Source organism: Pongo abelii, chromosome 16, assembly GCF_028885655.2.
Source record: "Pongo abelii isolate AG06213 chromosome 16, NHGRI_mPonAbe1-v2.0_pri, whole genome shotgun sequence".
NCBI classification, from domain to species: Eukaryota; Metazoa; Chordata; class Mammalia; order Primates; family Hominidae; genus Pongo; species Pongo abelii.
The window spans coordinates 77268136-77295356 of NC_072001.2; the positions used below are offsets into that span (position 1 = coordinate 77268136).

Consider the following 27221-nt stretch of genomic DNA (forward strand, 5'->3'; position numbering starts at 1 on the left):
GGATACCATGTCCCCTCTTCCTCCCACACTCATGGGCATCAGAGGTGGGAGGTAGGGTCAAGGCCCCCTGCTTCCTGGACTGTTCCAGCCCCCTCCTGGCCGTCTGGTAAGATCCTCTGTCCCTCTCAGGGCGGGCCCCATGCTCCCCAGCTCATCTCATAGACACCCACCTGCCCACCCTCACTGAGGGCAGACGTGAGCATTCACCTCCCAGATTTCTTCTCCCTGCTCAGGTCCTGCCTTCCTCCTGAGTGACTTCTACATCCACCGACCTGCCCGCCACTCCTTAACCTCTCAGGGGTCGTCACCCCATTCCCCCAGACAGCTGCCTGCCCCATGGCCGTGCCCTGCACCTCGCCATCACTGAGCACTGTCGGTCCCTCAGCCGGTCCTCTCAGACTCTGACCGCAGCCTCCTGTTCCTTGAGCTCTCAGTCCTACCTTCGCCTCCCTCCAGCCCCGCGCACTCCCCATTTCATCCCATCTTTCATCAGAATTGCAGCTCCCTGCCCAGCAGAAAATCCTGGAGGCACTCAGGAGATTGTCGCCTCTGTGCTGCCACCTGGAGACCGAGATCTGCAGGAGAAAGGCCTGGGAAAACTATGATGGTTACCTGTGACTGCTAAGGGCTCCTTGGTGCTCTGCCCAGCATGTCCTTTCGCTCTGCAGGGCAGCCCCCGCCTGCCTTTCCTCACTGGGCCCTTGTCCCAGCCTCACCCTCAGCTGATGGCGGCACCTTCTGCTCCAGGGAGAAGACAGGAGCTCTCCAATGGCATAGGGACAGTTGACATCTTGCTCTCTATTTACAGATCCCCATCGCACCCCTTCCCTGTCCTCGTTAGGGTGGAAGGGATGTCCGCCTGCCTCCAGGACTCACCCTGTGTCCTGGCCCCAGCCCTTGACCCCCTGGGAGCCTCACTGCTCCTCCTCCTCATCTCTCTTGCATCTTCTAATGTATCCACTGCCTTCTGAACTAAACACCCTGAATGAGGTCTTTCTCATCTCAGAAAACTCCACCCACTTCTCTCTCCAGCTGTCGGCTCCCCTTCCTCTGCTCTCCTTGTTTACACTTCAGCCCCCTCCTTGCCCCTTCTTCACCCCACCTCCTGCACTTCCCCGCCAGTACCAGGGTGGCCTCCGTGCCTCTAGGTGCAGTGTTGCGTTTAGTCGTTATTATTCTTGACCGGCGCCAGGCCCGGTCTTTCCTGGAAAGATCGCCTGCTCGGATGCAGCTCTGGGCACTCCTCCCTCTCCTCTGCAGGCTCTGTTTTGTCTTGGGTGTGGTGCTCCTGCAGCTTTGCTGCTGGGCCCTGTCCTCTTTTCAATCTGTGTATTCTCCCAGGTGCTCTCAGCCATGCCCCTGACTTCAGTTACCGCCCAGGGGTAGCTGATACCCAACACTCGCACCTGCCTGCCAGACCAGCATGGCCAGTGACCTTCCAACAGCTCCGCATGGATGCCCATAGGTACCTCAAACTCAGCACCTTCTCCTCCCGTCTCACTGGCTCGCCCCACTCTCTGCCCGGTTGCACAAGCCAAGACCTCATAGCCACCCAGGGCACCCCCCTTTTGATTATTCCTCACATCCAACCAGTTATTGAGTCTTGTCTTTCTAGGGTGTAAATTCCTCTGAAATCTGGGCACTTCTTTGCATCCCATAATCTTGGTAAAATTAAAGCTACCACTGACCCTGGGTAGAGGCAGAAGCCTGGGAAGGAAAGGTGGAGAACAGGTTTAGAATGCCAACAGTCTCCCCAGATGTCATGGAGAATCAAGTAGAGGGACCCCAGCAATATTGGGGGTGGGGTGGGGAGTATGTAATGCTTGCCTAGCAGCAAGGAGTCATTAGGGGCTATCCAGTGAATTAAGGGAGGGGGTAAAAGCACATTTCAGGTGACGATGAATTAAATACCTAGGAGCTCACATTAGAGAGCAGGCCTGGAGACATGGGGAGAGAGCCAGAGGACCGCTGCTTTTGTGTATGTAGCTTTAAGACACAGGTTTTAAAAATTGTTAGAGGAGTCCCAAACTTTAGAAAATATATATTTTAAAACCCCAACAAATTAGGTCCCCCCTATGCATTTCTCACCCAACTTTTGGGCCCTTTCCAGATCCCTGGTGCCCCTAGAGTACACCCAGCACCACCACTGCACACTCCTACTCCCCAGCTTGGAGGGGGTGGGATGATATTCCCAAGGTGATCCTGGCTCCCACCTAACCCATCCTCCCCAGCTCTGCAGCTTGTATCCAGCCTTGCAGTGAGGAAAGTTTCAGAATACTGGTCTGCTACAATATTACATTTTCCAAGTGTATCAGGGCATTTAGGGACCCCTCCCTTGAGCTTCAGCTGTGTCCTAGGGATTCAATGAGAGACTGTGCAAGGAGGAGCGAGAGGCAGCAGGGCATAGTCATGGGGTGGAGCAGTGAGTCCCCTAGGCCTGGTTGTGGAGTACCTGGGGTGAGGACTTTGCTTAAAAACTGCCAGAGTGGGTCAGCAATGCGCCTGCCCTGGGGTCCCTGCTTTAGGATCCAAAGTGGAAAAGATAGGTGTTGTCACCCACTTTTGTGATAGATTACTGGCTCCGGTGCCTTGGTGGCAGCAGCAACGGGGGGGGGGGGCCAAGGCGAGAGAGCAGCCTGTGGCAGAAGTGGCAGTGGTGACGGCGGAGGAAGGGAGGCCTGTGGGGAATGGCTGATCCAGGGGAGGGGCCATGGCACTGGTGAGTGTGCATCTGAGAGAATGAAATGGAGGTGCTGGCCAAGAGGCTGGAGCTAGGCAGAAGGGCAACAGAGGCCACAGGCTGGCTGAGTTTATGGTCCAGTTCACTGATAACATGTGCAGTATTCCTGGGGTCTTTGAGGCTTTGCAAGAGCTGAGGGTTTGTGTCTGCAGAAAGATAGCAATGCATGTGTCTTGCCAAACTGATCCCAGCTGTAGCTGATGCTTAAGTGCTCAGAAAGTTCTTCAGGAGCTTGAGGGCTCTTGATAAGCATGAATGTCAGATGCTCTGTATCTTCCAGACGCTGGATGCTGACTATCAGAGTTTGGCTTGTGTTTGGCTGATGAGCAAACCTGGAATGAATCAGCGATAAGGACAATTGTTCTCAAGCTGGCTGTATATTGGGGAGTTTTCCCAACTACAGATTCTTAGGTCCCACGCCCCGAGATTCTAATTGAATCAGTCTTGGGTGCAGCCTGGGCCTCAAGAGTTTTCTCTTAAAGCTATGCATGCCTAGCCAAAGTCAAGAACCACTGAATAGGGGGATTCATTGCATGTGTGTGGTAGAGGAATGCTGCTCATTTGTTTATAGATGTGGCAGCCTTGAATGCAGGTGACATTTTCATACCAGAGTGTAATACAGCAGAGGAGGGGAGAGGCTGGATCTTCCCTGATGCACCTCCTGGACTTTTGGAATGTGATTACAATGCCAATCCAGCCACTTCCTCTGAGCATGCTTGGGATGACTGTTAGACCTGCTGTGTTGAGTTAGAATGCAGTTGACCTGCTCAGGCCGTGAGATCTATGAGGAAGGGGAGTGAGATGGATGTAGCTCATGAGCCAGATTGCAGGTGTATCCAAGTTGCATGTATATCCTGAAAAAATCCTGGCTCTCACGAGGCTCAGCCTGAACACAGTTTTGCATTCAAAGAAACAATGTCCATTAACCAAGTATAATAAAGAAATAAATCCCAGTATTTACTTGCATCTTTTAAAAGAACGTTAAAGGGAATCCAGCTCATAACCCCAGCAGCACCTCTTCAGTCCTTCTTCCCCTTTTCTTTGGCACCTGGCATCTCTCACTGCATAGCAAAGCTTTCCCCCTTCATTCCCAGTCCTCACACGCAGGCTCAAGGCTCTGTTTCCCATCTTCTTTCTTCTGTCCCCCTTCCTCTTCTCTTCCAAGCAAATCTAAGCCTTTTCCAGTGACTGTCCCTCTCTATGCTCCCCCGACACCCAGTTATCCTAATTTGCGGAATAAGGCCAAGGTGTGGGGCCTGGGGGCAGAATGGGAGAGTCTCCCCTAGTGAGCAGGGAGGGGAGTATGTATGTCCTGCACCAGGCCACTATGTCTGATGGCCCTGCTGGCAAACTTGAGTCTTTCGGAAAGTCTTGTTTAAATGCGTCAGCACTCCCCAGCTGTGATGTTGGAGTTTAAGGCCGGGCAGGGGAGAATCCTGAGTTTACAGCTGGCTGGAGTTCCAGTGAGACCAGCTCCATGGGTGGCCATACTTTATGGAAGTCCCCAAGGGCAAGAGGAATTTTGGAGGAAGTGAGTCAGGGCTGAAAGATCCAGCCTCTCCTCCATTAACAAGCTTGGTGGAAAGGGGGTGTCCTTTTATTAAGGGAGCCAGGAGAGGTTTCTTAGAGAAGGCAGCTCAAGTAAGTTTAGGACAAAGGACATTTCCCTGGCCCCGGGACAATGGAAGGCTCTAAAAATGAGGTTCTAGTGGCTGCCATAAATGACCCTGCTGTAACGATGGGAGGTCGATGGGAGAGGTCGCCTAAAGAGACAGCACTGTGGCTCTCCAGGGAGCTCTCCTCTTGGAAGAGCAGATCTGAAGGCGAGAAGACTGGTTCTAAGGCCGAGGACATTGCCCCGAGCTTTGTGGAGGCACTCAGGAACACAAAGGGGCATTTGCAGTTGGGTTTGGAGCAGGAAGAAGAACGAAAAAGAGAAAGTCCTGTGTGCTGTGTCAGTGGGTGGCAGCATGGACTCAGCCTCAGCTATTGGCACAAGGGATCTGAACCAGGGAGGACCCAGAAGGGGAGCCCAGCCCCTCCGCCAGCTTGTGGGAGAGCGCTGCTGCCCGGTGAAGCCTGGAGAGAGGAAACAACTGGATTCTCCCAAAGCGGGAGAAGGTGGAGTCTCCAGCCACCCAGCTACAAGCTAGGAAGACACCTTGTAGAAGGCTCCTTACAGGGAGGAAACCGAGTCGGAAAGGCGAGGCAGCAGTGTGGGCTCACCCGGAGCAAGACGTGTGAAATCAGCCTTTGACAGCGTGGCTGAATGAGGATCTGGAGATGCGAGGCACTGGGCAGACTCTGACTAGAACCCTGGATACGAAGAGGCAAAGCCAGCTCTAGAGGGATTCATAGTGCGTGTCTGCTTCTGACAATAACTGGCAGAAAGTTAACGAGCCTGGAGCAGGGCTGTGAAATGCAAATCAAGTGAAATCCAGCCACTCCTAGGAAAACCCACCACATCTTAGGTTACTCGTGGGCGGAAATGCTTTTTCTCTCAGTTGAAGCTTGGTTGGAAGCAGATGTTTCACTTGGGCATTGGAAGGGTCTGGGGAAATGTGCTGTCTCCTAGGCCAGGGACATTAGCCAGAGGCCAGAATTAACTGAGGCTTTAGCACCAGGTGACACCAGCTTCATTGGTGTCCAGAAGCAGTCCATAAAGAGGAAAAACCCAAGGCCTGCTCTGGACTCTGTCCCAGCCATGCTCCCAATTGGCCCTGTGATCCTGGCCATGTCTCTTCCTTGCTGGTTTCTGGCTAACAGGTGGCATTCACGGGAGGTTCCAAGTTGGTCACCAAAAACTAAACATCTGGGCTTGGCAGCTGAGCAGATGATAAGTAATTAACTCTGTATTACCATCAGAGGCTCCACCTTCCTCTGTAGTCCCAGTCCCTTGGGGAAATCTCAGAGCTGGAGCCCTTCCCTCATCCTCTGGCTCCCCACCCCATGGCTTCTCGAACAGTGTTCCCACCAGGACCTTGGGGCAGGAGAGAATGCCTCACCTGAAGGACTCCCAAAACTCAGGTTTCTCTAAGCTGCTGGGTCAGTTGCCAAGAGCCTCCACTGCTCTCTCACTGCCAAGGACTTGGGTGTCCACCTAGATGGGGCCTTCAGGAGGCCAAGCAGTCCTTCCCCTCGCCTTTGTGTAGGACATTGGCACCTCAGCTGACTTCGGGGACAAGAAAAGGCAGGCTCCCGACCCCTTCCAAAGAATCATCTGGGGTTCAAGATGAGGCTTCTTTCTCCCGTCCCAAGTTTTTGGTGTTTCTTCTGAGTCTGCTCAGAAAGATGAAATTAGGAGCAGACATCTCAGGTCCTGCCTGCCATAGCAGATAGCTCCTTCCCTGAGCCTCCATAAGCAGCACAACACACTCATGCACACACCCACTGGCATTTTCTCTCACACTTCCATATGCTTGTGTCATCGCAGGTTCACAGCTCACACTCAACTGTGCATGCACACACAAACTTAGCACTTGGATTCATTCCCACGCATGCACGTTCACAACCTGTGTGTGTCACCCTCCCTCCCCTACTCATGAGGGTGTATGCCCTGGTTCACACATGTAACCCTCACATGTGACACACCCAGTTCACACCCATTCATGCACACATATCTTCTCTTGTGCACACATGTCCCCTTTCCCAGTGGTACACCCTCCTTCATGTGCATGCAGATGCCCCCAGCTATACCAGCTTGCTAGTGTTCTGCACAGGTGCTTGCCTTGGCCCTCTGAATCCCTGACGCTTGGTTTTTCTGTGTTGCAGTCCTCCCGAGAGCTGGATGACAGCAGCAGTGAGTCCAGTGACCTCCAGCTGGAAGGCCCCAGCACCCTCAGGGTCCTGGACGAGAACCTTGCTGACCCCCGAGCAGAAGACAGACCTCTGGTTTTCTTTGACCTCAAGATTGACAATGAAAGTGGGTTCTCCTGGGGCTACCCCCACCCCTTTCTAACTTAGTCTCTGAGTCCCAGAAAGAAGTGCAGGCAGAGCCATCTGCCAGGCCCAGGAGAGCTCTGAGCTCTGGCCAACAACTGCAGCCAGGCTGGGCAGAGCACTCCGGCTCACCTGGGCTCCTGGCGTGTCATTTGCTGGCTTGAATAAAGATGTCCACTTTATCCAGTGCCTGAGTGTGCGAGGGAGGCAGATGCCTCCACAAGTGCACCTCTGACCAGTTCTTCTCTTAGACAGAGAGCCTGGGGAACACACTCCTAGACAGAAACACAATGCGTGAGCTCATTGCTGTGAGCCCTGTCATCCGAGTAAGGCCTCTGGCTGTGCTACACGTTTCTGAGTAGAGGGCCAATCCCACAGGTGGCTGCACAGGGCTGCCCACAGATCCAAGGTCACAGAGGGATCAGACCCCTTATCCTGGAAGCCCCTCGACTTCCTCCAGTACTTGCCCTGGCTCTGCAAATGCCCCTCCTTGAGCCAGAGCCCCAGGCCCTACCCTGTGGCATGGACTCAACATTGGGGCTAGCCCAGCAAGACAGAAACAGCAAGTGTTTTCATGGTACAGGAAAGTCATTTTCAGACCTCAGTGGGAGGCTCTTGGCCTTGCTCTGAGTGGAGTGCTGTCTATGTCCCAGGGCTCTGACTGGGCTGGAGTCCTTGAGGGGATTGGAGGAAGGAGCATGGGATGGAGAGCTAAGTTCAAACAGCCTGGGATCTCTAGTGCAGGTGGCTGAGGCTGATAGAAGACAGGAGGGACCTGTATCCATGGGGTTTGGCCAACTCTGGGGCTGGTAGTGAAGGAGGGGAGAGCTGGATCCCCAGCTGGTGAACAAAGTGTTTGGAGGGCAGCCGAGCCTCCCCTTCTGACTGCTATCCCATCACAACCAGGGTCAGAGCTGCATTTGGGGGCTGATGTGTGGCTACTGCCAGCAGGCCCCAAGGTGAAGTCTCTAGATGGTGGGTCAGCAGCCCTAGAGGACCCCCTGCTCCCACCCCAGAGCTCTCTGTGCCCCTGGGTCCTCACCCTGCCCTTCTCTCCTGCCCAGCCCAGAAGATTAGCCAGCTGGCTGCGGTGAACCGGGAAAGCAAGTTCCGCGTGGTCATCCAGCCTGAAGCCTTCTTCAGCATCTACTCCAAGGCTGTGTCCCTGGAGGTGGGGCTGCAGCACTTCCTCAGCTTTCTGAGCTCCATGCGGCGCCCTATCTTGGCCTGCTACAAGCTGTGGGGGCCTGGCCTCCCAAACTTCTTCCGGGCCCTGGAGGACATTAACAGGCTGTGGGAATTCCAGGAGGCCATCTCAGGCTTCCTGGCTGCCCTGCCTCTCATCCGGGAGCGTGTGCCCGGGGCCAGCAGCTTCAAACTCAAGAACCTGGCCCAGACCTACCTGGCGAGAAACATGAGCGAGCGCAGCGCCATGGCTGCCGTGCTGGCCATGCGTGACCTGTGCCGCCTCCTCGAGGTCTCCCCGGGCCCCCAGCTGGCCCAGCATGTCTACCCCTTCAGTAGCCTGCAGTGCTTTGCCTCTCTGCAGCCCCTGGTGCAGGCGGCTGTGCTGCCCCGGGCCGAGGCCCGCCTCCTGGCCCTACACAACGTGAGCTTCATGGAGCTGCTGAGTGCACACCGCCGTGACCGGCAGGGGGGCCTGAAGAAGTACAGCCGCTACCTAAGCCTGCAGACTACCGCGTTGCCCCCTGCCCAGCCTGCTTTCAACCTACAGGCTCTGGGCACCTACTTCGAAGGCCTGTTGGAGGGTCCGGCGCTGGCACGGGCAGAAGGAGTCTCCACCCCTCTTGTTGGCCATGACTTGGCAGAGAGGGCCTCCCAGCAGAGCTGAGAGGAGGGGGTGACCAGCTTGGAGTCTCTGGTGGGCAGAGAGGCATGGGGTCCCTGAGCCAGGCCCCACCCATCACAGCATTCCCAGATCCTGGTACCCAGCCCTCAGTTGTCATTTGGTTGAGAATCAGTTCCCTTTCTCTGGGACCAAATTTCCCTTCTCTAAACATCCTACAGAGAAGGTTCTAAAGCTGAGCACCCATCACCCTAGGTGCGCACCAGACCCCTATTAGCCCCTCCTTCCAGGAGCTAGAACCAGGGAGGTCCTGAATGAGGCAGGCATGACCTCTGGGCTCTCTAGGTGGCCCTGGTCTTGCCCCATCCATCCCACCTGCCACTACCTTGGGTGTCCTTACAGCTCTGCCTTGACCCCAGCCCCTGCCCCAGGACACCTGCTGACAGCTCCCACACAGAACAGTCTGAGGTGATGCTGGCTACAGCCCTGGCAGCCCATGGCGACTCAAAGTGCCTTCCAAACCAAACTGCCCCTCATGAGGTTAGGGTCCCCCACCCTCCACCTGCCCAGAGGCCAACTCTGTTCCCTTCTCCTTTCATCCCAGAGGGGCCTCATCAGCAAAGACAGAAACTGATGTTCCATGCATGTCCCTGCTTCCAAAGCCTGACCTTCCAAAGCTTGCTTCCTTCCTCCTGGCTGCACAGACACCTCTGCTTGGCCACAGCTTTGCTCTTTGGTCCTCAGGCCACCAGACCCCTCACAGCATGGCCCTTGGCTCTTCCTGCACTGCCCTCACCCTCAGCCGTCCCAAGGAGTGCCCAGCACTACTCAGCGTGTAGTCTAGGATCTGCAGCATCAGCATCCCCTGGGAGCTTCTTAGAAATGCAGACCCGTGGGCTCTACCGCAGGCCTCTGGAATCAGAATCTTCAGGATGGAGCCCAGCAGCCTGTGTTTTAACAGGTCCCGGTGATGCTGGTGCATGCTCAAGTTTGAGAACCGCTGCTCTCATAGACTGCTCGTCCAAGGGGAAGCAGTGTGGAACAGCAGAGAAAGTCCCGTCCCTATCTCTGACTGTGCAGTGAGTGTGGCCTAGGAACAGGCCCCTTCCTAAGCTCGTGTCCCCATCTGTAAAATGGGCTGATTGGCCTCCATGGTCAGAGCTGCCATCTGGCTGTGCCATCCTGCATTTTTAGGAATGGAAAGCAGGCCTCTGAGGCAGTGGACAGGAAGATTTCTCATCCTTGAATTCTAACTCCCATTCCAAACTGTTAGTCCCCAACCTTGTGGTCACATCAGAGGTCAACAGCAGAACACAGGCAGGTCAGGGTTGTCCGCTCTGATTAGCAGAACGACGGACCCTTCCTCCTCCTCCCTCCTTCCCATCCCTTCTCATTGGCTCCCTGCTCCTGGGATGCTTCCCAAACAGCCCAGGCCTCTAGCCTCCATGGCTGATGACCTCAGCTTTCACACTGGTGAAATCTGTGTACCCATACTGCAGCCCCATCCCATGGGGGCCCTGAAGACCCACTGAGGAATTCCGTAGGGTCTTGTTCCCGCTACCGGAGTGCTGGCTCTCACAGTGAATTTTGATGCATTTAAAATAAGATTCTGATGCCAGACTGTTAAAGCAGGCGCTGGTTCTGAAGCATCGATGGAAACAGATTGATGCAGATGGAAGGAGGAAGGGAGACTGGGCCCACTGATTTCCAGCCCCACCATGTGTGCTGTTTTCAGATGTGATTGAGGGGTGTTCTGTCCTGCCTCCACTGTCACAGCCTTTAATAAAGATGTGAATCTTGAAAGCCTGATGCTCCAATCACAGACTCTGCTCAGCACCCCCAGAGGAACCACTGAGAAGCCTTTTGCCTGAATAGGAGGGGGCTCTCCCAGGCATAGGCTTATGGCCACTTGCCCAGCACAACTGTGTTTTGTGGGGCATCTTTTAGGACTTAGCAGAGCTGAGAGCCCTTTGTTGCTCAATGCTGTGAGCCTTAAGCATGTGAACCCCCCCACATGACAAGTGGGGCGACCCAGGGTAGGCTTGCCTTTGGATCATCTCCAAATGGGAGTGCCACGTGGAGGGAAAGCAGCACCGATTTCAAGAATTACTTCCTAGAGAAAGTCAGGAACTAGAGACCAGAGTCTGCAGGAACTTTGCCACTGCCCTTCACTGGCTAATCCTATACTTCTCTCTGTGTTCCTTGAGTGACAGGTGGTAAAACCCTTAAAAAGGGAGGTGTGGGAGGCCCAGGACTTTGGTAACAGGTGATGAAAGTGTTGTCTTGGCCATCACAGATGGAACTTCAGTTAGAACCCGAGGGAGTCCCATGGCACAAGCATTATAGGAATTAGTCCACCACTGGCGTGGGTGAGCAGCCAGGCAATGAGAATTGACCAGTGCCACCACCCTTGACCCCAACTACCATCCCAGATGCCCAGATTCCAGTCCTGGAGCTTTATTCTCTCAGCTTGATCCTTTGACCAAGAAGATCCAGTCCCAATGTGTCACCTGTGCTTCATCTTTGGACTATATCTCAGGTGTTTACATGTCAACTAATGGGAGCTCACTGGATTAGAAGTCAGGACACTGAGTTTCAATCCTCACTTAGTAGTCTGTGGCCCTCTTTGGCACATTTATCTCCCTCCTTGATCCTCAGGCTGCGCCTCTGTCAAACGGGAGAATGCGGCTCCTTTTGACTTCAAGGGATCTTTGTGGGAACCAATGAGAAAATGTGTGTGAAGATAGCTTTTGGGTATATTTTGAAAGTGTACAAATTTAAGATCTTACTGCTTTATAAAGTGCTTTATGAATTATAGGAAAATAAACACATTTTAGATCTTAGAAAAAAACAAAAAAACATGGGCTTGTCTTCAGGGTAGTAAAGAACAAGATCTGGGATGAACAAACAATTGTGGGGGTCCTGGGGTCTGAGGGAGCCAAGATCAAGGGGCCAACCATGGAGGGGCTGGGCAGGAGATGGCACTGTGCTCCCAGCACACCCAGATGGGACATTTCAGTCACTGGGGCCCGGAGTAGAGAACAAGCTTTCTGTGTGGCAGCTCAGCGAAGCCCTGCTCCAGGGTCTCCTTCTGAGGCCTGAAGTCATCTAAAAATCTGCTTTGCCCCCAACCCCAACCTAGCTCTTAGCTCCAGCAGCTGTCACAGAGCCCGGTCAGGCTGTTCTCCCACCCTCCACTTCCCCTTGTCCTGGCCCGTGTCCACCCTTCTCCCTATCCCAGCCTCACTCTGACTCCTGGCCCCAACCCTGACCATTCTCCATGCCTCAGAGTCTCACCCTCAGCCCAGCCCTGCCAGCAGGCCCCATCTCCTCCTCTGACCTCAGCCTTGTCTCCGCCTCACACCCCAGGTGTCTCCAGCACCTAAGCCTAGAGTAAGGGGCTCCCTTCTCATCTTTCCTCACTCCTCACAATTAAGGAAACTCCATGGCTAGTGTGCATACCACCCAGGCTGGGATGCACCAAATGTCAAGTCAAAGGGGGTAGGACACTGGGGGGACTCTACCTGGTGAGAAGGGGAGCTGAGCTAGGGCTGCTCCCGGACTCTGCCAGCAGAGGGCGCTGCAGCCCCCACCACGGTGCCTGGCAACAGGCGTGGGCCACAGTGGTGCTGGTGGTGCTGGCGGTTTAAGCTCAGGCAGCTCAGTCCTTTCTAAAGTGCTGTGCGTGCTTCCTGTGGTATGGGAGATAACTGTAGATACGAGGCACGTGGAGAAACATTTTTTTTAAAATGTTAAACCTTTTATATTTATTTTAACATCTGTTAGAAACCATACAACCAGGCCATGTGTGGTGGCTCACACCTGTAATCCCAGCACTCACTTTGGGAGGCCGAGGCGGGTGGATCACTTGAAGTCAGGAGTTCGAGACCAGCCTGGCCAACATGGTGAAACCTGTCTCTACTAAAAATACAAAAATTTGCTGGGTGTGGTGGCCCGTGCCTGCAATCCCAGCTATTCAGGAGGCTCTGAAGCAGGAGAATTGCTTGAACCTGGGAAGAGGAGGTTGCAGTGAGCTGCGATTGTGCCACTGCACTCCAGCCTAGGTGACAAGAGTGAAATTCCGTCTCAAAAAAAAAAAAAAGAAGAAGGAAAAAGAAAAAAAGAAACAATACAAGCAGCTCATCGAAAGTGTGATTTCTGGCCGGGTGTGATGGCTCACGCTTGTAATCCCAGCACTTTGGGAGGCCGAGGCAGGTGGATCATGAGGTCGGGAGATCAAGATCATCCTGGCTAACACAGTGAAACCCTCTCTCTACTAAAAATACAAAAAATTAGCCGGGTGTGGTGGTGCGCACCTGTAGGCCCAGCTACTCGGGAGGCTGAGGCAGGAGAATTGTTTGAACCTGAGAGGCAGAGGCTGCAGTGAGCTGAGATCGCACCACTGCACTCCAGCCTGGGCAACAGAGTGAGACTCCATCTCAAAAAAAAAAAATGTGATTTCTGGGATCTAGTTGCTCAGAATGACGCTGAAGTGGAATTCTTTAAAGATCCACTTAGGACGAATAGTAAGTAACTCCACACTCGGAAGGGACGCAGGTAGAGCAAAACTTATGACTGTGAAAGTGAATGGCCTGTTAATATGAGGAAATACTGGGTTACCAGTGGACTTAGGGTGAGCTCTACAGCTAAGGATAGGGCCCAAGTTAGAACTGGGGTAAGGATGGGGTGGGCTTAGAATCAGGGTGAGGGTTAGAGCTGAAGTTCAGGGGAGGCCCCAGGTTAGGATTTGGGATTAGATCAGATGGAGGGGCACATTTGGTGCTTAAGGTTGAGAACAAACCTTAGGAATTAGGAATTGAGTTAGAATTGGGGTGAGTTAGGAATTTAGTTAGAAATGGAGTTCAAGTCACTCTTCAGGCCACAAGTCTTTGTGACTTAAGCAACTGAAAAGTCCATGGAACTGTGAACAGATGGGCAGGAGCTTCTTGACCCCCTAATAGGCACCCCAAGTACAATCTGCCTTTTCCCCCAAATCCTCTTCTAGAAGCACCTGGCAGGGGCTCTGCCTGAGCTCACAACTCCAACAAGGTCAATGTACACCAATCAGATTGGAAGGACCAAGAAGTGGGCAATCCGGCCCAGGAGGGAGAGCATGGGACAACCAGGTAAGATAACTGGGTACCAGACATGATTTCACCATTTAGCACAAGTAACCTTCTTTAATCTTCCCAACTGTCCTATGTGGTTACAGCCCGTCTTCCTCCTACAGAGGAGCACAGCAGGGCAGCAAGGCTGAGTACCTTGTCAGGGTCATTAAACTTGTATGTGGCAGAGCTGGGATTTGCCTGCGGGGAGCCTGTGTCTAGACTGGCACCATCTGTGGCCCACACCATGGAGTGCATGGCCACGTGTTGGGGGACAGGCTGCCTGGTCTCTCCTTCTCTCCTTTCCGTGCTCTCCTGAGCTGTCAGTCTCAGGTGATGCAGAAGGCAGGTCCCTGGAAGCTACCCCCACCTTCTCGTCCCTGTGCTTGAACTTTCATTTTAATTTTTTCGTTTAGGGCAGTGTTTCTGGACCTTTTTATAATTATTATTATTGTCCTCTTAAGGAGCATTTTTAGCATTTTTCCCCAATTGTGCCTCCCTGTATGAAATTTTAATACCATAGATACACTATACATTCCATAGGATTTTCTAGATACAAGATCGCATCATCTGCAAATAGAGATGGTTTTACTGCTTCCTTACATGGACATATGTATGGACTGTGAGCCTTTGGAGGGTCAGAACCATGGTAATAGCTAAGATGGTCAACTGCCCTTCCTCCCCTGCCTTTTCATCCTCTGTGGGGTGATAATGCCTCTGTTGAGAATGCATGATTTAGGGTAAGGCCCCACCCCGTTATAATGTAGGTAAGAAGTGGTCACGGGAAGGAGTGGGTGGGATGCGGGCTGCACCTCTATGTGGGTGGAGACTAGGTGGGCCAGGTGGAGGGAGATGGAAGGGAATGGAGATCCAGGTTTCTGAGGACACATTCGCCTGTAGTGGCCTTGGTCCTGGTCCCAGGCACAGGCACAGGCTGAGCCTGGGGCTGGGGGAGGAATGGGGCCAGTACCATCATTTATTTTTGTCTCTGAATCCAGATGTCAGCTCCAGACCCGCTGGACCTGAATAAAGCAAATACCTGTGGAGACCCTCTGTTGAGAGAAGAGTCTAGAATTTCAACAGATTCTCCCCATACTAAAAGCAAACAAACAAAAACAAAATGAAACAACTAAACAAACAAAAACAAAAAACAGGAAGTTTGGACGTCTCTATTCACCCTTACAAAATGCATTTGCTGTCAAGTGAGGGGAAAATTCCTTCATTCTTGGCTCAAGGAACTTCCTTAAACTAAGACCAGCTGCCTGGACTGTGCTAAATTCAGTTTATAAATATTATAAATATCCCAAACTTGATAGCCAAGCAGATTACAAAAGCTAGCTAGCTAACCACAGAAATTTTCCAAAACGCTAGCCAGTCAGACAAGTATGAGATATTGTGAAATCCTGTGTTGCTTGTCTGATTTCCTGAAATCATTCATCTCAGACTGATTCAGAGGGCCTGCGGGTGGAATTTAGGAGTACTGACTATCTCCTACAGTTCTAGAGCCTTAAAGCCCTGGCTGACCCCAGGGTGGATTGAGTGCACAGTTAAGTCAGACCAACCAGCTGGGCGCAGTGGCTCATGCCTGTAATCCCAGCACTTTGGGAGGCCGAGGCAAGTGGACCTACTGTCATGAAGAAGGTGGAGGCACTGAGGCCCTGAGTAATTTTATAAAGAGCACCTTAGCAAATATCCAGCACTATGGGTTCTTACCTTCACTCAGGACCCACAAGGCCCCACGTTCTGACAGATTTTGTTTATCAGACAAATTGCACTTAGTCATGCTTCATTCATTTTCCTCGGACAGTTCCCAGGTTACACAGAACTGAGATAATCTCCCCACCTCGCCGTCACCCCCCCACGAAGACACTCCATGTTTCTGTTTGCAATACAGTCTTACACGGATCGATATTAGATTTTCATGGTGCTCTTTGCATTTTGCAACTATTGCTCAAGCTGGGGACCCAAAACGAGCACTAGCTTTAGAGTCAAAGACCCCTGGATTCCAGTTTCAGCTGAGAGACTGTGAGCACATCACTAGCCCACTCTGATCCTGTATCCTAGTTGTACAATCACCTATTTCCCATCAATTGCAAGGCTGGAGAGAAAAGTGCCCACTCTGGCCAGTACACAGTAGGTGCTTAGTAAGCTTAAGCTCTCCTGCTTCCCCACTACCCTAAAGTGTTAGGGGAAAGACAGATGTGGGGAATGGTACCTGGGAGGCTCCAGCTGTATGCTTCACAGTCCTACTGAGAGGTGACAGCGTGCTGGCAGCCCTGGCTCGCTCTCCGGCTTCCTCTGCCTGGGCTCCCACTTTGGTGGCACTTGAGGAGCCCTTCAGCCCGCCGCTGCATGGTGGGAGCCCCTTCCTGGGCTGGCCAAGGCCGGAGCCGACTCTCGCAGCTTGTGGGGAGGTGTGGAGGGAGAGGCGCAGGCGGGAACCAGGGCTGCGCCGCGCTTGCGGGCCAGTGCGAGTTCCGGGTGGGCGGGCTCGGTGGGCCCCGCACTGGGAGCGGCCAGCGGGCCCTGCCGGCCCCGGGCAGTGAGAGGCTTAGCACCTGGGCCAGCAGCTGCTGTGCTCGACTTCTCGCCAGGCCTTAGCTGCCTCCCCGCCGGGCAGGGATCGGGACCTGCGGCCCTCCATGCCTGAGCCTCCCCCACGCCCCGCCGTGGGCTCCTGTGCGGCCCAAGCCTCCAGGACAAGCGCCGTCCCCTGCTCCATGGCGCCCAGTCCTATCAACCATCCAAGGGCTGAGGAGTGCGGGCACAGGGTGCGGGACTGGCAGGCAGCTCCACCTGCAGCCCCAGTGTGGGATCCACTGGGTGAAGCCAGCTGGCCTCCTGAGTCTGGTGGGGACTTGGAGAATCTTTATGTCTAGCTAAGGGATTGTAAATACACCAATCAGCACCCTGTCTCTAGCTCAAGGTTTGTAAACACACCAATCAGCACCCTGTGTCTAGCTCAGGGTTTGTGAAAGGACCAATTGGCACTCTGTATCTAGTTACTCTGGTGGGGACTTGCAGAACCTTTATGTCTAGCTAACGGATTGTGAATGCACCAATTGGCACTCTGTATCTAGCTCAAGGTTTGTAAATGCACCAATCAGCACTCTGTGTCTAGCTCAGGGTTTGTAAATACAGCAATCCACACTCTGTATCTAGCTACTCTAGTGGGGAGGTGGAGAACTTTTGTGTCTAGCTCAGGGATTGTAAACGCACCAATGAGCACCCTGTCAAAACGGACCAATCAGCTCTCTGTAAAACAGACCAATCGGCTCTCTGTAAAAGGGACCAATCAGCAGGATGTGGGTAGGGCCAGATAAGAGAATAAAAGCAGGCTGCCTCAAAAAGCAGTGGCAACATGCTTGGGTCCATTTCCACGTTGTGGAAGCGTTGTTTTTTTTGTTTGTTTGTTTTGTTTTGTTTTGTTTTTTTTTTTTTTTTTTTTGCTCTTTGTAGTAATTTTTGCTACTGCTCATGCTTGGGGTCCACACTGACTTTATGAACTGTAACACTCACTGCGAAGATCTGCAGCTGAATGAACTCTTGTAAATCAGCGAGATCACGAACCCACCGGGAGGAACGAACAACTCCAGAAGCGCCACCTTAAGAGCTGTAGCACTCGCGGTAAAGGTCTGCAGCTTCACTCCCGAGTCAGGGAGACCATGAAGCCACCAGAAAGAAAAAATTCCGAACACCAGAAGGAACAAACTCTGGACAAGCCGCCTTTAAGAACTGTAACACTCACTGCCAAGCTCCGCGGCTTCATTCCAGAAGGTCAGTGAGACCAAAAACCCACCAATTCCACACGCACTACCAATGAAAATTGTATTAGGCTTCAGTTTTCCGTCTACAAAATGAGACAGGACAGGAGTGGGTAGGAAGAGGAGGAGCTTGGCTTTGTTAGTTTAAACTGGGCTGGTCTGATTGCGTAACGCAGGCTTTAGTGTCGGGTACAGCCAACTCCCCAGTCAGGGCTTCACTTGCTCTGAATGTCTCTTGGCCAAGTCCAAGGCTGTTCAGGGTTGGGGTGGGGAGGCGGGGTGGAGGATAGTGGGGTGGGGGTGGAGAAGCAGTTCCCCCATATAACCTGCAGGTGGCACTAGAGCAGCGCGGGGAGCCGAGGGTTCCACTCCAGCCTTCCCGAAGACACAGGCAGGGCGGGGTAGGGCGAGGCAGAGGTGGTGCAGAGCGCTCAGCTAGGCAGCAGCAGGAGCGCAACTACGGATTGGGCCACACCATTTAAAATGGACACATGGGTCTTCTGGCTTTGGCAGGGTGATCATATGCTTTATCATCCAAATCCAGACACTTGAGAGTGAAAGGGGCGCTATTAATAATTGCATCAGGACAGCAGACATAACCTTAGCTGTACCTTGCAAACCAGAACATATGGTCACCCTACTCTCCGGTCACTTTTTCTTCCTTGTTTCCATTCTTTTAATTTTTTTTTCCTTTTAAACACACAGCATTATCTTTCCATGAGCGCCATTGTCTTTGCAAATGCTCTTGCAATCGGGATATTTTCGACCTGGCAACATGCATCTTGAGTCTGAACAGTCTCTGACCCTACCCCAAAACCTGGTTTTAGCTTTCAGTTAGAAGACTCTGTTCCCTGGCTTGCAACCCCCATGACTCAAGAATTAAAGATGTCAGAGGTGGGACAGTGGCCCTTATCTCAACTTTGGTGCTTCTTTGCTAAAGGTGTTCCTGTAATTTTTTTTTTCTTTTCTTTTTTTTTTTTTTTGAGATGGTCTTGCTCTGTTGCACAGGCTGGAGTGCAATGGTGCAATCTCGGTTCACTGCAAGCTCCATCTCCCAGGTTCACGCCATTCTCCTGCCTCAGCCTTCCAAGTAGCTGGTATTATAGGCGCGCACCACCATGCCTGGTTAATTTTTGTATTTTTAGTAGAGACGGGGCTTCACCCGGTTGGCCAGGCTGGTCAGAAACTCCTGACCTTGGGTGATTTTCCCACCTCAGCTTCCCAAAGTGCTGGGATTTCAGGCATGAGCCACTGCGCCCGGCCCTATTCCTGTAATTTTGTTCTGAGTGCTCATTTCCTTTGTCTCTTTGAATTTGTGTATATTGGTTTATTGAATTGCAAGTAGACAAGTCCCATTAAGCAGGATTCTTATATTTCCAAGATCATCTCGTTACTCCATTCAACCCCAAGTTAGCATGCCATTTATCCCCTTGTTTCTGAACCTTCTTCACTCAATAGTCTTGTAAACATCCATTCATTGCAAAAAGGACTTGAACTGTTCTCACTTCCATTTTTAGTTGATTCATTGATATCCAAGTAATGATTTGTCTGGGGGAGTCATTAGTAGAGAACTGTGCCCTTAAATTTAGTTCTATAGTTGGATTCTGCTAGTTAATATCTCTCTCTCTGTCATTCTCACATTGCAGCAAATGACCATGGGTTCCTGTCTTAACCTAAAATCCAGGTTAGAAATTTGGTTTTATCTGAATAAGATATTAATAGATAATGTGAGAAAAATAATTTGCTGAAACTTTTCTCAGCTAAGAATGACACTCATGGTCATTAAGCAAGTGGAAAATTGGGCTGTAAATATATAAACTCTTAAAATATTATGTTTAGAGACAAGATTTTCCTTTTTTTTTTTTTTTGTTTTTAGTAAAGCATATTTGTTATGGTTGGAATGATTGTGTCTCCTTTAAAATTCATACTGGAACTTAAACCCCAGTGTAATAGCATTAGGAGGTGGAGTCTTTAGGAGATGACTAAGCCGTAAGGGAGGAGCTCCCTCATGAATGGGATTAGTGACCTTACGAAAGGGCTTGAGGGAGCTACCTAGCTCGGTTTTCTTCTTTTGCTTTTCTGTCCTTTCCACCATGTCAGGACACAGTGTTCAAGGTGCCATCTTGGAAGCAGGAGCAGCCCTTGTGAGACTACAAACCTGCTGGCCCCTTGATCTTGGACTTCCCAGACACCAGAACTGTGAGAAACACATTTTTATTCTTTACCCATTACCCAGTCTCAGATATTTTGTTATAACACCACAAATGGAGTAAGACAGTATCTTACATACAGTGAGAGTCATATACCTTAAGTTACAACTTTGTACTATCGTTTTTTGGTGTGTTTTTTGTTTTTGAGATGGAGTCTTGCTCTGTTGCCCAGACTGGAGTGCAGTGGCAAGATCTTGGCTCACTGAAACCTCTGCCTCCCGGGTTGAAGCGGTTCTCCGGCCTCAGCCTCCTGAGTAGCTGGGATTATAGGCGCCTGCCACCACGCCTGGCTAATTTTTGTATGGTAGTAGAGATGGGGTTTCACCATGTTGACCAGGCTGGTCTTTGAACTCCTGACCTCAAGTGATCCACCTGCCTAGGCCTCCTAAAGTGCTGGGATTACAGGTGTGAGTCACCGCGCCCGGTCAACTCCATAGTATTTACATATGTGCACACTCATGTAACCACCACTCAGCTCAAGATACAGAATGTTCCCATCAGCACAGAGGGCTCCCTCTTGCCCCTTCTCAGTTGCTGTTCCCTCAAAGTTAACCAGGATCCTGACCTCTGTCACCATGGATTAGTTTCACCTGTTCTTGAACTTCATATAAATGGAATCATTCAATATGTGCACATATGTGGCTGGCATCTTTCATTCAACATAATCCTGTGCGATTTAGCCATATTTTGGGTACTGGTAGTTGTTTATTTTTCTGGTTGTGTAGTTTTCCATATTTCATTTATTACCCTTCTGTTTTTGTCTCTAACTCAGTGTCTTGTGGGGTCTGTTGGTCCTTTTTAGCTAGATTGATATTAATCATCTTCTTATCAATGGAGCTTAGGACATTTTTAGAAGATGAAAGCCTAATAAACCCAAGCCCCCCAATCTTAAGCCAAGTTTCCTTCTCACGCCTGCTTCAGTTGCTCTTCTTCATGTGGTATTTTTTCCCTCACAAAACTGATGGAAATTAAGAAACCCAAAAGCTCTTCATCATGTTATCAGCTTAGGGATGCTTGTCATCTGAATAACACGGTAGATATTTATAATCTGAAATGTTAAAATAACTATAGCAAACACATAGCACTGACTGCTGTTCAAAGTGCTTTACGTACATTATTTTCATCAAAACAACTCTGTGAAATAGACACTATTTTGTCATCCTCATATTTTAGATGGGGAAATGGAGGCACAGAGAGACCATGTAACTTTCCCAAGATGGTAGAGCCAGGACTTGAACCTGTGTTTTCTGGTTTTAGAGCCTGCACCCTTCACCACCACACCATATTGTGTAGCATGATGCTTCATGTGGTTAAAGCATTTTCTTCTATTTACTTGGGAGCATTTTCTGCATAATTTGAATCTTATAAATTTGCTTCAAAGAATACAAGTAAATCGAAATGGAAGATCTGATATAGAATGTGTGGCATTCATGAATAAATTATAGGACTCTCTGGTTTCAAATAATCATTTGCGTCCCTTGTGACTTTTGTCGGCAGGGCTGTAACGCGCTCACCTCATTTTCCTTCTCTTCAATGGGAGGAGATGGGCTCAGAGACAGGCACAATTTACCATAAAATCTCATCACACTTTCCCTCACCATCTGGAAGCTGGAGGTAGGTTTGTGAAATCTTAATTGAGAAAGAATTGAATGCTACTTGTAGCATAGCGAGTTTAAAAAAAAAGGTTTTACTCCCCAATTCTGTTGCACAGGGCCCTGTGAGTTTTGGCAATTAACATATGTGGCCAACAGTTTTCTCACAAAGATATCAGGGTTCTAGAGGAAATTATCTTCCAGTTTTAATCTGGTGCTTAAGTGCTATCTTTCATTATAGATGAACTAATTAATTCTTGGTCACTTGTTTTTATTAGACATTTCTCTGCCTCTGTACACTGTGCTTTGTCTCTTTATGCCCAGCCCCAGGTTTTTCCTTCTAACTGCAAGAAAAAGATCATTGGAATTTTCTCTCTCAAACTCCTGGGTTCAAGTGATCTCCCCCTGTCTGCCTCCTGAGTAGCTGGCATTACAGCTGTGCACCACTGTACACACACAACACACACATGCATATAGGCACACAGACATCCACATGTATACACACACACAGAGACATACACATATCCACACATACTCATTAGATATACATTTACACAGACACACATGTGCACACACACATATACACACCTTGTTTCCATCATCTTCTCAGGACTCAGGGCTCTCAGAGAGTGGAAAGAGTCTTGTACCATGAGTCCAGGATCAACTGTGCAACCTTGCCCAAGCGTCTTCCCTCTTGAGATCTTGTTTATAATAATAAACATCCTTACCCACCAATTAGGGTTATTTTGAAGATAGAAAGGATAACAGAGTGATGGCATGTTGTATAGTTTCAAATAAAAGTTAACATTGACCAAAAAGAGGTCTAGCCTTTGTCCTAGACTCCTGGGAGGTAACCGTCAACATGTAATACCTGATAGGAATATCTTTGCCTGGGGATCTTGACTCATGATGGCTGGTCTAATAATAATATTTAGGATGGGGACTAGCCAGGCCAGGAAAAGTGACTACATGATTTAGAGTCTGGGCTTTAGGTCATCCCTGGAAGGACAGGAGACTGGAAACTGAGAGCAGCCACATGGACAATCAAGCATGCCTCTGTGATGAAGTTCCAGTAAAAACCCTGAACACCAAGGCTTGAGGGAGCCTCACTGGCTGGGAATACTCCATGCGTATTGGCACATAGCAAAGCTGGGAGGGTAATGCACTCTGACTGCATGGGGAAGGGATAATGGACCCTCCATGCCTGGTGCCCTACTGGACTCAGCCCTATGCCTTTCTTCCCCTGGCTGATTTTAATCTATATCCTTTCCATGTAATCAAACCACAGCTATGAGTATAATAGATTTCTGTGAGTTGTAGCCAGTTCTTAGAGGTAACCAAGAAGAGTTGATCTACTGCCTGCTTGAAAAAGCTATTTAAAAATCCCTAAACCAAAGAAGACCAAATTTCTCATGAATCTGACCCAGCAGGTTTTGAAGCCAAAGCTGAGGGCATTTGAAGCCAAAGCCTGGCTAGACAGAGATAAGGCTCCTGAGAGGGAACAGGTGCAGTCCTGCTCAGGCTGCAGTGTCCCTGGGCTACAGTTGGACAAGGGCTCCCTCTGGGTCACAGCTTCTAGGGACAGAGTTTGGGGCAGGTCGACTGTCTGATGTGTAGGACTCTGGTGATGAACTCAGCTGGAAAACTCTGTGGTAATGGGAAGAGAATTGTTTTGCTTTTCCAAATCATCTACCCCCTGTATGCTTGGCTCCACATGGGAACTCAGTGTAGAAACTACATTTGAACAGCCTAAGCCTGAACTCTGGGCCATGTGTCCAGTTTCCTGGCCTTCAGCTTTGTTCACTCCTTACCCCTACCCATACTGATGTCAGATCCATCCTCCCAAATATCCTTTCATCATGTTACCCTCCCCACCACCTCATGGCACCTTCTACACAACAGGAAATGCCTCCCACCTCAGCCTGGCATTCAAGGTTCTTTTGATGTGGCCACCTCTCACTACCCCACCACATCTCCCTGTGGGCCCTGCCAACTTGAATCAATTTTTCCTACCCACGAGCTGAACTTTCCCACCTCCATACTGTTGCTTACACTGTGACTTTCCTGTGCGTGTTCTTTCCCTCTTCCCAAGTCCAAATGCTATAGACTGAAGTGTGTCTCCTGAAAATTCATACTTGGAGCCCTAACCCTATATGTGATTGTATTTGCAAACAGAGCTCTTAGGAGGTAAAGTGAAGTGAGGGAGGAGGGGCAGAGCAAGATGGCTGAATAGTAGTCTCTGCCAATCACTCCCCCTGTGACCTGGCTGGCTTCAGGTGAGACCCAGCACATTCCCAGCTATGGCGGCTGTGGTGAGAGACTTCTTCTGCCTGAGAAAAGCAGAGGGAAAGGTAAAAGGAACTTTGTTTTGCAGCTTAGGTACCTGCCTGGCCACAATGGGGTAGAGCACCAAATGGGCTCTTCTGGTCACTAATTTTGGGCCTTGGCTATTAAACAGAATTTCTGGGCCTTTCCTAGGCCAGAGGGGAGCCTACTGCCCTGAAGCGTGAGTCCCAGGCCTGGAAGCATTCACCAAAAGTGACTTAAGAGCCCTTGGGCCCTAAGTGAACATTGACAGTAGCCTGGCAGCACTCCCTGTGGGCCTGTGGTGGTGGCCACAGGGTGAGGCTCCTCTGCCTGTGGAAAGGGAAAGACAGAGTGGCAAGGACTTTGTCTCATGGTTTCAGTGTCTGCTCAGCCACCTTAGAATGAAGCACCAGGTAAATCTCTAAGGTTTTTGACTGCAGTCCCTGGCTCCCAGACAGCATCTCTGGACCCGCCAGGGCCTGAGGAAACTCATTGCCCTGAAGGGAAAGACACAAGCCTGGCTGGCTTTGCCACCTGCTGACTGTAGAGCCCCAGGACCTCGAGTGAACATAGGCGATAGCCAGGTAGTGTTGACAGTGGGCCTTGAGCTTACTCAAGCTTTAGGTCTGAGCCAGTGCAGTCCCAGTGGTGGTGGCCATAGGGATGTTGTAACAGTCCACCCCCAGCTCCAAGTGGCCCAGCAGAGAGAGAGAAATGGAGGGAGGGAGGGAGGTAGGAAGAGAGAGAGAGAGAGACAGACAGACGGATAGATAGACAGACTGTTTTTTTGGAGGAAAATTACAGGTAGAGAATAAGAGTCTCTAATGCCTGGTAGCCCAGATAATTCTTCTAAATCTTATCCAAGACCATCAGGGCAGTTCCTCTGAGTCTGCAAGAAGCTTAGCGTAACTTGGCTTGGAGTGTCCCCTAATAAAGATACAGTTTAGATCACCACACCCACATCATTTCAAATACTTGGATAGCTTTCCCAAGGGTGGGTACAAACAAGCCCAGGCTGAGAAGATGGTGGCAGCTTGAAATCAGCCATGGAATATTTGCACCACCGAAAATGGCAAACACTACAGAACAGACCTCTGTTCCCTCCCGGACAGAGAGCGCCCCTTGTGTAACAACGGCACACCACTGCCCCATCCCTGAGCAGAGCGCTGTGTGTTGCAGCAGAGTGGGGGTGGGTGTCTTCTCCCTTGGGCTACAGAATACACATTTTTTTCCTCAGCACTTGGATCATTCTCAAGGATAGACCATATCTTAGGTCACACGACACGTCTTAAAACTTTAGAAAAAAATGAAATAATATCAAACATCTTCTCTGATCACAATGCAATAAAACTAGAAGTTAGTAATGAGAAATGTTGGAAACTATATGAACACATGGAGGTTAATAATATGCTCTGGAATGACCAGTGAGTCAATGAATAAATTAAGAAGGAAATTGAAACATTTCTTAAATGATAATGGAAACACAACATGCCAGAACCTATGGGATATGACAGAAGCAGTACTAAGGAAACTTTATGGCTATAAACACCTACTTTAAAAAAGTAGAAAAGCATCAAATAAACAACCTAACAAGGCATCTTAAAGAAATAGAAAAGCAAGAGCAAAGCAAACCCAAAATTAGTAGAAGAAAAGAAATAAAGATCAGAGCAGAAATAAATGGAATTGAAATGAAGAAAACAATCAAAAGCATCAATGAAATGAAAAGTTGGTTTTTGGAAGAGATAAACAATGTTGACAAACTTGTAGCCTAAGTAAGACTAAGACTTAAAGAAGACACAAGTGAATAAAATCAAAGATGAAAAAGGAAAATTACGACAGATACCACAAAAATTCACAGGCTTACTAGTAGCTATTATAAGCAAAGCTTTGCATACAATACGCTATTGTATGCAAAGAAATAGGAAAACCTACTAAAAATGGATACAATTCTAGACACATCCAGCCTGCCAAGATTGAACCATGATGAAATCCAAAACCTGAACAGACCAATAAGAAATAATTAGATCGAAGTGGTAATAAAAACTCTCCCAGCAAAGAAAAGCCTAGGACCTGGTGCTTCACTGCTGAATTCTACCAAACATTTAAAGAACTAATACCAGCCTTACCCAAACTATTCCAAAACTAGAGGCTTTACCCAACTATTCCAAACTCATTCTACAAGGCTAGTATTACCCTGATACCAAAACCAAAGATACATCCAAAACAGAGAACTACAGGCCAATATCACTGATGAATACTGATGCAAAAATCCTCCCCAAACTATTAGCAAATTGAATTCATCAACACATTAAAGTTGGGATGCAGTGTCCCAGGTTCACTCAACCCTTCCCCTTTTCCTGTGTGCATCTACTTTGGCTGTGCTCCCTGGTGGCAGCGGTGGTGGCAATGTTGGTGTGTGGGTCTCCCAGGACAAGGGGAAAGTGAGTATGCCCTTCTCTTGCCTCCTGCCAGGCATCCGTAGCCTGGCACCAGCTCTGGCTAGGTCTTCAAGCAAGGGATCTGGAGATATTCTTTTCCAATTTCTGGATTGGGAAATGGAGGCAAATTCTGGGTAGTAGAGTCAGAACTAAGACGAGGCTGAATCGGGAGAGTCTGGGGTCCTGAGAGGCAGAGACCTGAAATCCTCTAGATTGTGTGGGGAACTGGATGTGTGTCCTGGCCAGTTGTTTCTCCCTGTGCCTCAGTGTTCCAGGTACTCTTGGAGGGACTGAGATCCTGGGGATGCCTGGAGCCTGGCTGCATGGCCTGGCCACCCTGATGCCTCTGTGTTCTCCGTGGCAGGCCAGCAAGGCCGAGGAGAATGGCTCTGACAGCTTCATGCACTCCATGGTCCCACAGCTGGAGCGGCAAATGGAGACCACCCAGAGCCTGGTGGAATCCTATGTGGCTGTTGTCAACAAGACCGTGTGGGACCTCATGGTTGGTCTCATGCCCAAGACCATCATGCACCTCATGATCAACAATGTGCATGCACCACCTCACAGGGGCAGGGGGCTCCTGTGGCACTGGGGATGCAGGTGGCTGTGTTGGCCTGACAGAGATGACAACCAGCCCTGTGGGACCAGGTCCAGAGAGGGGCACGGTCCAGACCAGAGCTGTCTCATAGAACTATAACGTGGGACTGGGCACAGTGGCCCATGCTTGTAATCCCAGCACTTTGGGAGGCCAAGGCAGAAGGATCGCTTGAGCCCAGGAGTTTGAGACCAGCCTGGGCAACATAGTGAGACTTGGTCTCTACAAAAAAATTTTAAAAATAGCTGGGCTTGGTGGTGGCACGTGCCTGTAGTCTTAGCTACTCAACAGGCTAACCTTGGAGGATCACTTTGAACCAATGAGGTTGTGGCTGCAGTGAGCAGTGATCTTGCCCACTGTACTCCAGCCTAGCAACAGAGAGAGATCCTATCTCCAAAAATTAAAAACTGAGTAGACAGGTGTCCTGGTGGCATGATAGGTCCTGGGTCCCCTCCCAGATCTGTGACCTTGGGCAGGCGGCTTTTCCTCTGGACCTCAGTGTCCCCATCTGAGTGAGAAAAAGTGGTGAAGAGTTGGGTCTTTGAGTCTAAGTGGTGTAGAAGCCGCATCTGAAAAGCCATACTTGGGGCTCCAACTGCAGCACACAGTCCCAGCAGGACCTGGTGGGGTGGCCAGGGTGGCACAGGCATCAGGTCCCAACCTCCTTCCCTCTTTGCCCACTCTCAGGCCAAGGAGTTCATCTTCTTGGAGCTGCTGGCCAACC

The 27221-nt window shown here is 50.3% G+C and overlaps 1 protein-coding gene and 1 long non-coding RNA gene across 5 annotated transcripts in view; both read left to right on the forward strand.

Moving 5' to 3' along the window:
• PML (PML nuclear body scaffold) overlaps positions 1–10289 on the forward strand; it is a 52138-nt gene extending 41849 nt beyond the window's left edge. For 2 of the 4 annotated variants that reach the window (XM_024232481.3, XM_054532868.2), the window contains 2 exons: positions 6512–6662; positions 7744–10289. In XM_024232481.3, the coding sequence (XP_024088249.2) occupies positions 6512–6662; positions 7744–8531 (939 nt within the window). In that variant the 3' untranslated portion in view covers positions 8532–10289. Of the gene's footprint in view, positions 1–6511; positions 6862–7743 lie in introns of those variants that run through there. The other 2 variants (XM_063716212.1, XM_054532869.2) reach the window with 2 other exon arrangements.
• A 6168-nt stretch (positions 10290–16457) lies between these two features.
• Positions 16458–26279, forward strand: LOC129050505 (uncharacterized). Its single transcript, XR_008514189.2, has 3 exons — positions 16458–17368; positions 19456–19554; positions 21063–26279. It is a non-coding gene; the product is annotated as an uncharacterized LOC129050505 (long non-coding RNA).
• The last annotated feature ends 942 nt before the right edge of the window (positions 26280–27221 follow it).